This window comes from Coccinella septempunctata, chromosome 3 (genome assembly GCF_907165205.1).
Source record: "Coccinella septempunctata chromosome 3, icCocSept1.1, whole genome shotgun sequence".
NCBI classification, from domain to species: Eukaryota; Metazoa; Arthropoda; class Insecta; order Coleoptera; family Coccinellidae; genus Coccinella; species Coccinella septempunctata.
Window position 1 is genome coordinate 10,675,152 of NC_058191.1, and position 12,129 is coordinate 10,687,280.

At 35.5% G+C, this 12,129-nt stretch overlaps 2 protein-coding genes across 2 annotated transcripts; one reads left to right on the forward strand and one right to left on the reverse strand.

Moving 5' to 3' along the window:
• Nucleotides 1-7,257: 7,257 nt before the first annotated feature.
• LOC123309061 (glutaredoxin-related protein 5, mitochondrial) lies at nt 7,258-7,842 on the reverse strand. The gene is made up of 2 exons (XM_044891906.1): nt 7,536-7,842; nt 7,258-7,483 (listed from the first exon to the last, which is right to left on the reverse strand). Exons 1-2 carry the CDS (start codon nt 7,771-7,773, stop codon nt 7,311-7,313), a joined length of 411 nt encoding a protein of 136 aa, XP_044747841.1. The 5' UTR covers nt 7,774-7,842; the 3' UTR covers nt 7,258-7,310.
• A 234-nt stretch (nt 7,843-8,076) lies between these two features.
• LOC123309060 (piRNA biogenesis protein EXD1-like) lies at nt 8,077-10,503 on the forward strand. Its single transcript, XM_044891905.1, has 2 exons — nt 8,077-8,869; nt 9,410-10,503. Exons 1-2 carry the CDS (start codon nt 8,258-8,260, stop codon nt 9,812-9,814), a joined length of 1,017 nt encoding a protein of 338 aa, XP_044747840.1. The 5' UTR covers nt 8,077-8,257; the 3' UTR covers nt 9,815-10,503.
• The last annotated feature ends 1,626 nt before the right edge of the window (nt 10,504-12,129 follow it).

Genomic DNA, 12,129 nt, shown 5'->3' on the forward strand with positions numbered 1-12,129 from the left:
TGCAACGCAGTAAAGAATGACTGAACCAATGCTCTCTCTACCAAGACCCAGCACAAGCAGGTGTTCAGACGTAGAAACTATTGTATTATTGATACGCAGCTATTCTTGTGATATAGTTTATCGCATTTCAGTCCCAACCACGTTCAAATTTGCTTTCTATCGCAATTTTGCAGTTCGCGTTTATAAAAAAAACAAGAATATACTATAGCCAAAAATAGTTTATTAAATCACACTGATATCCAAAAAAATAATGTATAGTGAATACTTCTAATACACATAATAATAACAATAGTAAAATATTGTAAGTATCGATGAAAACAGTTCTAAAACAGACTAAAATACAAAATACTACATTAAATGCAAAATCCACTGAAGTATGATACTAGTGTACGTTTCCATTTGAATTTGCATTTGGTTTATTAAAATAAATTTTTTCCTTCGAAGATCTTTGTCTTTTAGTATTGTTTGAGCTTTCTTTTTTGAATGGTCTACCAGATTGAACAGCTTGAATATGTTTTGCGCCGCTTGATGATAAACCACGTCTAATTTTTCTTCGGCTGTCTGATAATGGCGGAACAGTGAGATATTTTTTGAAACATGAATAAAATGAAATACCTAAGTCAAAGGTTGTCATAATTATGTTTTATTAAATTTTTTATGGCATCAAACATATCAACCGTTTTATTTTTAGTTGCTATTTTACAAATGCGTTCAAAATTTTCTGCCTTTATTATTCGATGAAACTCGTTAGTCATTTTCGCATATCTGCTCAGGTTGGTACTACGAAAATGCCGACCGCTTTTGACTACTAAGGCCAGCCCCACATTGAAGGCAATGTAGCCTAGCACAGCACAGCGGAGTAACTACATAGGAAAACTATTCCTGTGCTCTGCCTGAACGATGCCCACATATTGAGAGTAGCGTAGCCCAGAAAAGCATAGGGGAAGTACCATGGAACTATAGAGGAATGAGCACATATTGCCTGTAGATAGTTGTTTCTGTGTCCTTAGTTAGTTTCTTACAAAAATGTAGATCCAGCCGATCAGCTGAACCTACTTTTCGATTCGAAATCAAATTCGGAAAATGGAAATATTTTGTTTTTATATAGTTTGTCCAAATTTTTGCTAATCTCCTCCAAGTAGTCGTTGTTACTCGTATCGCAAATTCCATTTTCATAAAATTTAACGGTTACATTTAAAACACCGTGGTCACTCTGCAGAGGAAACTGTGCGAACTCCACAACCGACGCAGGGTAGACAGAGTACTCTGTTACTACGTCGCGTAGGCCTCTGCTCTGCTACGTCCAATATGCGGCGTTCTATTGAATTGCACTTGTTACAAAATCCTCTACTAGGCTAACTCTGCTGTACTGTGCTGGACTGCTCTCAATGTGCGGCTAGCCTTACACGGGCACTCGAAATGGAGCGCCTAAGTGCAAGAAGTCCTGAGCTGTCCGGAGGCCGAAAGTTGCTGACGGTCAGCCACCCCCGAAAAGACGCCTTGTGAGGGGCCTGAATAAGCGCTCAATATTGAGTAAACAATGCATCGAGAATGGGCGCGTATCCATATTACAATAGTTAATACGTCTGAACAGTCCGAATGCCTGCCTATGCTGAATCATGGTAAGATATGTCTGGGTAGAGAGAGCATTGGTTATTGGTTCAGTGATTCTTAACCGCGTTGCAACAGCATGTATGAGTTGCAGCATGGTAAATAATACCAATACTCTTCCCATACGAGGCTGTTGTTTGAAGAGCTAAGGTACACGGCCAAATTTCTTCCTGAAGATGAATGCTATTACTCTGGACATACGCATGTCTTCGGCGACACAATGAGCTAGTGAATAATCTTCAGACACAGAGAAAAGATCTTACTGCTGCTCGATCAATGGTAACTCCGAATCTTGCTTTTCTACTTCCTCTATAGTTTTCTATGAATTGGTCGAAACTCATCTCATCGTGCTCCACTTTCTCAGATGGGCTCCGTCATGTTCGTCGTAGACCGCCACGTATTTCGCCAAACGATTTATATGGAACACTCGTTTCTTTCCCTGGATAGTTTTTAAATACGATACACTACGTCGTTGATCCTTTTTATCACCTTGTATGGTCCTTCCCAGTCTTTCTGTAACTTAGGTGATAATAAGGATAAATTCAGATGCATACCACCCGCTGATATGAATTTCAACAAGTGTTACGATCTGAATTGAACTAGCCAATTTGCACTCGTCAAGGCCTCAAATGGAGTACGCCCCATCGAAGAAAAGCAGAAGCTGACCATGGTTTCGATATGAAATTATGACAGCTGGCATCATTTCTGCCGTGATCTGAACGTGTTCCCAGACTTCCCAATTCATCACATGTCTGTTGTTCGCAAAGCGAATCGGCGTACTGAATTAGGGAAAATATGGGACATATGCTATTGTCTTCGTCTTGGTTTATATCTGGAGGGGATTGAATCGGACACCCCGTCTGTTCCGATATTCCTGAACAGTACTATCAGTATTACAGAGACGATGTCTATTGGCCCAGTCGTTCGAGTTCTATTGTTATTCGATTGCGGGCCAGTAAAACCAGCAATATCGGAAAAGGCCCACCATTTCATACTGAGTGGCGCTCTGGGTAACTATATAGTACTCAGTAGTCGCTGTGTTACTGGATAGTACTCAATAGCGCTTGCCAGTATTGAATAAGGGTCCATCAATTCCAAACCTTCTCCATCGGGGAAAAAAGCTATGTTGCTCTGATGAGGTCAAATGAGACCGAAACCATAGTCGGCATCTGCTTTTCTTCGATGGGGCTTACTCTATTTGGAGCCTTGACGATGGCAAATTGGCTAGTTCAATTCACTTGTTGATATTCATATCAGCGGGTGGTATGCATCTGAATTTATCCTTATTATCGTATTCATTGCCTCACCGTTAAGGCGTGATCTTTCTTATTATTAGGTGATAGTCTTCTCTTCCTCTGGGGGTTGTATAGCCAGACCAATTCTCTAACATCGAAACCACCTTCCTCTGCTTTGCTGTCATCCGAGTCTTCATTCGGTCACTCGCTATTTCGATGTTCTGTCAGACTTTCTCATGAATGTAGTGTAACCTGCTCTTCAAGCTGCTCACGTAGTCCTCACCTCCAAATTTCAGATCACAAGGCAACCTTATTTCTCGACCGAACATAATACAGGCTGGCGTCACTCCTGTCGATTCTTGTACTGACTATTACATGACCTATAGGCCATGGTGAATAGATTAGGGTACCTGTCCCAGTCTCTTTGATGATCAGAGACCATTTTAGTCAAATATTTTCCTACAGTTCGATTAATTTTTTCGACCATGCCATTTGACTGTGAGTGAAGGGCCGTAATCCTAGTCTTCTTGATTCCGAGCAATTTGCATACATTCTGGAACAGGCTGGACTCGAAGTTCCGCCCTCGATCGGAATGTAGCTCTAGTGGCACACGTCTCTTTGATGAGCACATCCCCAACTGTTGAAGCCTTTTGATTTGGAATGGCATAAGCCTCCACACATTTGGTAAAATGCTCCATCGCCACCAGTATGTATTATTTCCATCTTCGGTTTCTTGGAATGGGCCTGCGATATCGATGGCGACTCTTTCCAAAGGACTGGTCGTAGTTCCGTGCACAACCAAAGAGGCTTGAAACTGGTCATAGCGTGAGACCCGAGTGCACAATGATGTTGAACAAACCTAACCTAAGCGTAAGGCCTTATTGCACGCTGTAGTGCAGCGTTTGGCGTCTTGAAGAATGGAAATGTCCTGAGCACGGCCTTTTAAATCGATGGAGGAAACGTCCTTGTTTGCGTTTAGCGGAGCGGGAAATCAAAGTTCAAATCAGTTTGCGTTTTATGACCATTGTGTCATGGTAGCGCAAAATTTCCGCTGTGTAGAGATGTACAGTGCATCCCATTTTGGGTGAGACATCCAGGTTTCTCGCTTGTTATTTTAGATAGAGCATTGCGGTTTTCACGTTCCTGTCCTACTTTTTTGTGAAACTCAAGTTGACCTAATCAGATTTTGCATAACTGTTTGCGTTTATGAGATACAGGGCGATTTTGGAAATTGATACTTTTCGGACCCCCTCCTTTATCTCCGGAGTTATTAAAAATAATGATGAGCTAAAAATTACGTCTGATTCAGAATTTTGCGTAGAATCCAGTGGCATACTCAATTTTTTTTTCGGGGTATGGTTTTTGAAGATACGACACAAGCATTTTTTTTTTTTCGATGTATTTTATTACTTCGTTGAATTCGTTATGTTTTACCCTCCAAAATGATGTATAATCTATATAGGTCGGATGTTCAGAAATGCTAAAAAACACTAAAACATCACATAATGTTGATTTTTTGTTTCTGTTGATGCACGAAGTTCTTCGTGACTATTGTGTCTGAAACACAATAATAATTCATAGCGATGACAACTAGATCAGACTTGTTTTTTCTCTCCAATGCCTACTTCATAAAACAATGCATTCAAATTCATAGTAGCCATGATAACAACAAGGATGTTTGTATCATACATGATCTATTACTTTTAATAATCAAAAGTAATAATCCTCTTATTGAAACTTGAGAAATTCATGGCCCACTAACAAAAATCATCATTATGTGAATGTGTTTCATAAATGAAAAGAGTTATGCAAAATCTGATTAGGTCAACTTGAATTTCACAAAAAAGGAGGACAGGAATGTGAAAACCGCAAGACAACCCAGTAACCTGGCTGTCTCACCCAAAATGGGATGCACTGTACACTGTGTTCCATTTTGGTTGAGACTTCACTGTATCCCAGCTATTATTGAAGATAGAGAAATGCGGTTTTCGCGACCCTGTATCGGTTTTTTGTAAAACTTTTAAAGCCACAAACAGATGTATTCCAACTACTTTTGTTCCTGGAAATACAGGGCGAAAACGAAAATGTTCACTGGAGTATCATTATTTCTCAGGCCCTGTATAAGATAGAAAACAATGAAAACAGCTTGTAATAGATATTTTTACATAAAAGTCAGGTGCGTATTCAAATTTTTTTTTGGAGCACTGTTTTTGAGATTTGGCACAAACTTGGTATTTTTTAAATGGAATACCCATCATATTTTAACGTCAAATTTCTGAATTTTTTTTTCTGAATACATTGATGTATCGCCACCAAAACTTTAATAAATTTTAGCTTCAAAAATCAGAAAAATCCATATTTATGTTTTTTTTCTATACTAGGCCATGAATTCTCTCACATATGCATGTTGAAAACAAAAAATTATATCTCGGCACAGATTCAACATTAAAAACTGTTATTACACAAATCAAATTAGAAAATTAATTACAAAAACAAAAAAACATATAAATCTAATAAAATTGTTCAAACTGCCGTCCATTTTGTCTTATGAATAAACTACATACAGTTTCAATTCGCCTTAAGGCATTTAAAATTGAAAGGGTTGCCTTTGTAAGTTTCTGATTGCTTCTTCGGTTGAGGCTCGGAGTTCATCTATGTATATTATTATGCCGATTTTCATAAATTTTATTTTTTAGGTATGACGATATAAAGCAGTCTAAAATACCTAAGTCCGGTGACCTCGGGGACCATCTGATTGGCCCGTGTGTGCCAATCCAGCGTCTACCAAAATCACAGATTACAGAGTAATCTGTGACCAAAATGAGTACTCGAATATTCTGGAACTAGCCTTGAACTATGAGCGGGCACTCCATCTTGCTGGAAATATATCTGATGTCGCTGTGCCAAAGGTATGTCCATATTCTTTTGAAATATATTTCAGGTATCGTTGGACCCTCAAAAATTGTATATACAATTTTAGTGACCAATACAAAACTCATACAGGGCTTGAGAAATAATATCTCAAAAAGTTAACATTGTCGTTTTTGCCCTGTATCTCATGAACAAAAGTAGGTGGAATATTTCTGTTTGTGGCTTTAAAAGTTTTACAAAAAAAGTGCGAGTGTAAGAGACAGGTAATGGCCCGACGATCATTTCTCTCTTTCTATAAAATAGCCAATTTCTTGCTGGCATTGCTCAATCCATGTCTCTATGTTTATGTTTAGACAGTGCTTCATATTTCTTAATGCCTGATCACAGACAAATATATATTGGGGAGATGATTCTTGCCCAGGGCGCCATTGTTGCCAAGGCCGGCCCTGTTTGAGATTTATGTTATAACAAATAGCTTTATCGGGAAATTGAGCACTGGCCTGATAGTCCATATCGATGATCCAATTCTAATGATCATTCTTGATTCAAATTATAATTAATTTAATGAATCCTATCAATTTATAGTTTACTCAAGATTGAAAAAGATTCACGCCCGTTTGCGCAAACGAATTTAAGGCAGACTCATTCATTTCTTCGATTTCCATTTCCAGTTACTATAGGATTCACTGAACTGAGTATTCATAAAAAATTGTCCAAGATAATGAAAAAAATGAGATCTAATGTTTTCATTTGCATTCAAAAACTACATGGGTCAATATTCTAAATGGGACCATATTATTGATGACCAACCTGGGTCATATAAGGATCTATTTTAACGAGTTTTGTATGAGTAATTTTTGGTGGAATGCTACATTCAGACAAGTTCAACCTTCTTTTAAAAAAGAAGACTCCTACATGTGACAATAAAAATGGTTGTGTGGGATTCAGAGAGTAATGATAATCTTAATGATATAAATCAAGAAAGTAATGTCAATATTAACATGTTGACTATCCCCATTCTAATTTTTCTTCACCCCGCACGTCCAACACATTTACCCAAAGATAAGGGTTACTTTTGAGTGATAAATTATATATTCTATGAAAAAATTAATTCTCCATCCATTTGGAAGAGTTCATGTTCAAAATTTCTCAAGTCCAATAGAAGACTGGATGCTGACGTTTCTTGAATCACGTATTATTCATTATGATTGAGGTTATCAATACATAATTCTTCAAGACGTTCAACCCATAAAAACCGACGACATTGAAGCGTTCATGAAAATTAACCATATTTATTTTGAACGTTAAATGAAACTCATACGACTCATGGACTCCTGGCGAAAATCTTTATACATCATATGTGATGCACGGCACAGTTAACGTGTTAATAGCTATGTGAGGTCAGGTTGATTTTTGAAATTAAAAGAGTTGCAAGTCTTTAGAACTAAAAACCCCTCTTTGGGTTTGTAACATTTGTGAGGAAACAAAACTTCAATTTCAAGTTGTTCTGGGCAACAAAAATTCTTTGAGCAACTAATCCTTCAACAGCAAATAAATTTATTACATTAAACTCCTATTCATACTAAATTAAACTCATTTCTTCTCTTCACTTGGTTGCTTCAGGACACTATCAATGCCCACCTTTTCAAGAGTTTCAATCAGTTCGCCACTTTGATGCATATTTAAAAGGATGTCACAACCTCCAATGAACTCCCCATTTATATAAAGTTGAGGAATAGTGGGCCAATTAGAAAATTCTTTTATGCCTGTAATGATAGGATATGTATCATTTATTTACTTTCCACTAATAATGATTACCTTGTCTCAATGAATCATCTTGTAAAACATCGTGAGCTTCATACTTTACACCGTGCATTCTCAAAATTTGTACTACAGCATTACTAAAACCACATCTTGGTTGTTCAGGTACTCCTTTCATGAACAACACTACTTTGGATTTAGTGACTAGATCTTTTATTTTGGCATTGCTTTCTGTAGAAAAATATTTAAAATATGTATTAGAAGCAATTAAGAGCTTTCTGGTAATATTGTTCATTCTGGATTAAATTTATATTTATCAAATTTTAAGGTTACAGCACAGAAAAAACGTTAAATCAGAAATGTCAGATATCCAATATGTGACCACAGATAACATAGTTTATCTCCTACTTAAACTAGTTCTGATCAAACTGCGGTGAACCAAGAAGCAAAGATTATAGAGTTAACTCTATAATCTTTCCAAATAGCATATCTTCTCGTAGTGAGCCGTCTTTTTTTGTTTGAAAACAACGGTTTTGAATAATATAGGTATATTCATATATTAAAGATGAAGAGTATTTTTAGTTCTGTGATAAAGAGATAACCCTTTGGTTTGTGTCTATGACGGGCACATAACCTAACAAATTTTATTTGTTTATCAATTTGAGTAAAGTAAATTTCACATGCAATGGAATCGTTGTTTCTACTATGTTGAAATATTAACGATTGCAAAGCTTGTTTTATTTTATCCGGTTCAAACTTAAGTGCATACGAAGTTCACAATGGAAAAAAAATTCGAACAAGGTGAAAGGATTTTGATAGTGTTGAATAGTGGAGAAAATTTCGAAGGAGATTACGTGAAAGGCTCTGACACCAGAATCGAAATAGAAAATTTTTTGCACTATGAGTCAGGCAATAAGTTTGATTCCAAATGGACTTTTTACAAAGGTGAAATCAGCTCTGTTTTGCGAATAGGCAAAAAAAAACCAGATACAGTTGAAACTCCAGTTGATAATTCTGATAATAAAATTCTGATACCAAGAGAAGAGTATGAAAGACTGATAAAGATGACAGATGATTATATTGTTATAAAAACCGATGATAAGACATACTTTGATAGTGTAGAAAAATTGGCAAATTATGAATCTCTTGGAGTAATTGCCAGTAACTGCGAAAGAGGACGCAATGGAAGAATTAAAATGTTAGCTTTGAGTACATGGAAACAAATTTATATATTTGATTTTCACAATTTCCGAAGCAAACAGTTTCCAAAAGAGTTAGCCGACATATTACAGTCTCATTATATCCAAAAAGTTGTTTTCAACGGGGGACCCTTCATAGATTGTATGCTGCATGCTTATAAGATACCTGTGAACCATGTTTTCGATGTTCAGGTATTGTATAGATCTCCTTAATATAATAGTTAAATTAAATCTAGATATGATGAAAAAAAAATTGCGCCTGTGTTTGGAGCATGAAAATACATGCCATCATCTTTGGGAATCACAGAGGGGGGTTTGAGTTAGATTGTGTTGACTGCTAGGTGGTCAGATTTTGTAAATACTAACTAGATTCTATTAGCATTCAAGTTCTATAGGGCTGAGAGTTGTGTTTCTTTGATAAGCTTAGATAAGGCATTTTGATTATTTATGTATGTAAAAGTCTTATAGGCCTTATTATCTTACTATAGTATAATAAGACCTACTGACAAGGTTTTTTAAAATGATCATCTTTGTTTTTCTTTACAACATATGTTGCCATTTTTTGTTTTTATTTGAGTTCAATTAAAAATGAAATTTGGTGATTGGAATACATAGTTTCTGATTCATTCCAAATCATCCTTAGCTAGGCCTCATTACCCGCACTTACCTTAGTTGCATTACATACTTTGTTTTCACATGATATATCAGATAAATCAATTTCTCATTTTACAGATTTCCCACCTTCTCCTTGTGAAAAACTCAACTGGAAAATGCGAAGAAGAATTGCCCACTATTGGTCAGTGCCTAACGAAATATTTCAATTTTTCCTCATCTTTCATGACATCTTGTATGGAAATTTTGAATGACTCGTGGGAAGTGAGGCCTGTGGATGTGGATAAACTTAAGAAAATATCGAGACTTGTAACATACCTGATAATTCTGAAGGATCACCAGATGGCGCTTATGCTGAAAGATTATAACAAGGCTGTGCAGGGTTATCATGATTTATTCACTAAATCCACCAATTATCACCTGATGGAAATGACTTCCAATCGAAAGTGTACAAAACAAATAGATACTTTGATTCCCAATTCTTTATTGGAATTTAATTCTTTAAAGAGTATAAAGTATCAGTAAAGATATAGTAGAATTTATTGATGTTTATATGAAACTAGATTATTTTATATTGCATCCTAAGAACAAACTCACTAATTTTTCATTTGTTGATTTTACATATGATTCATTCAAGAATGATTGACATCTCAGGTGGCTATGGAAAATCGAATTTAAGTTGGTAATAGCCTTAAATCAAGATTTTGTGTTGCAGAATTCAGGTTGGTATTAAGAATAAACAGTGATGTATCCACAGAACACTATATATTTGTTATATATGAATCTATGCACTAACTGAAGATAATTTGAATTTTGTACTGCTGTTTATGTCCTTGATTTAGTCGAACAAATTGGAAATATAATTGTATCAATTTTTAATGCTCATCAATATGATCTGAATTCGAATACTTCTCTTCAGTCTTCCAAAGATATTACAGTGTGTAATATCTTTGCAGTCTTCAAATATTTTTCTAGGTTATATTAGTATATTCCATTTCTGTGATTGAAACCACAGAACACTTATAATATAAAATGATATTGAAACTGCAGAAATCATTAAAGATCTTTTGTAACCAGATTATAAACTGTCTCGACTTTCTAGGCCTACTGGGATGTCAGTCATTCTTGAATGGACTATATGTTTCTATACAAGTTTTATTGAATCTATATGGCAAAAAGGCTGATATTGTTATAAAAAAACAATTTGAAAATTGCTGATTTTTTTTCTTTTCCCCTTTGCCATCATTGATATGTATCATAGTATGGAGTCAATATCTTTATATCACGGAATAATCACAAACAGGGTAGTCATTCACCAAGCAATGGTACCATGATCAATCGATGTCGGATTCGATAAAGACTAAGATATTACACATATGTGTAATATCATATTACACATATGTGTAATATCTTTGGATAAGGCACTGTCGATAGTCCCGACAGTTTTCGTATCAACAAGATTATCATACAAAGGAAATCGATCATCTGTAGTATGTACCTACAAATATTTACTCCTCGACTAGGGTAGCCCTACTATCCCTCGGGATATCGGTCACTCGATCTAAGTCGTAAGCAAATTAAATACGATGTGAGCCGAATGCGATATACTGGAAGCTCGATACAAAAATGCGCCTGGTGCCTCCCATAAAAAATGTTTTTGGCAAAATCGGCCCGGGCGTCTAGGAGGAAAAATTTGACAAAAACAAAAATTACCAGAACGGTCTAGTATTTCAAAATATACAGGGGAGTATCGAACGAAAAATGTCTCATGAAAATTTTACATATCTGTTTTCGAAGATTATACAAGCTGATTCACTACGACGACGTTTATGGAAAACTAATCACAATTTTGTGCTGGAAATTTACATGTGGGAATTTTCGACTATGAACTTTTTCTCCCTAAAATATTTTCTCTGCAAAACCGAATACCAGAAACAGCCTACTTATACACTCTATTCCGAATGGCACACCCTATATCTTAGCATCATTAGATTTCTGATTTGATGACAATTTCAATATAATGCTATACCTTGGGTAGGTTTCTTATGGAAAATTGTTGAAAACGAGAAGTCACGCTTTTTGGAATATTTTCAATATTTTTAGTATTATCCTTATATGGTTCACATTTATCAATTTTCAATCTTTAAGATTATGAATATGATGTTATAATTCGAAACTAATGTGTTCGAACAATTCCACGACAGTTGTATGAGCTAGTTCCAATTCATTCAACACTCTACCCGAATATACATGGGATTGTATGCTGCAAATGACAATTTTTAATTTAGAAATTATTAAAGATATATTTATTACCACGTTACTAAATAGAAGACGGTATTAGAAGTGGAATATTTATATCAGAGTGTTTCAACAGATATACTGTTAGGCCAATAAAAACATAGATCAAAATTCAATCTAATGAACCTGAAAAGAATTTACTCTACTTCATGTATTTTTTGTTAACATGTTTTAACGATATACGGTATTGGCGAATCCAAAAATCTAGACGCTCTCTGCCGACGGAATTACGAAACTACTTTGTCAGTACTGCAAAGTCAAAACAAGTTTTGTTTCTTATGTTTTCCCGTATCTCACGTTGTCTAACAATTATAATTATTATTTGGAGAAGTTATATTGGGATTATTGTCTGGATTTCTGAATAGAAATATTGATTCCGAAAAAATATTGGAAAAGGTATTTATACCAGTGCTTTCAACTGGCAGGAGTTATGTTAAACGATTTTTCTTTGCGAAAGTTTTCTGCTAAATTCAATTGACGATTTAGAAATACAAATTTATAATTTTCATACTTCCAAATGAATGCTTTTTCTGATATGTAGA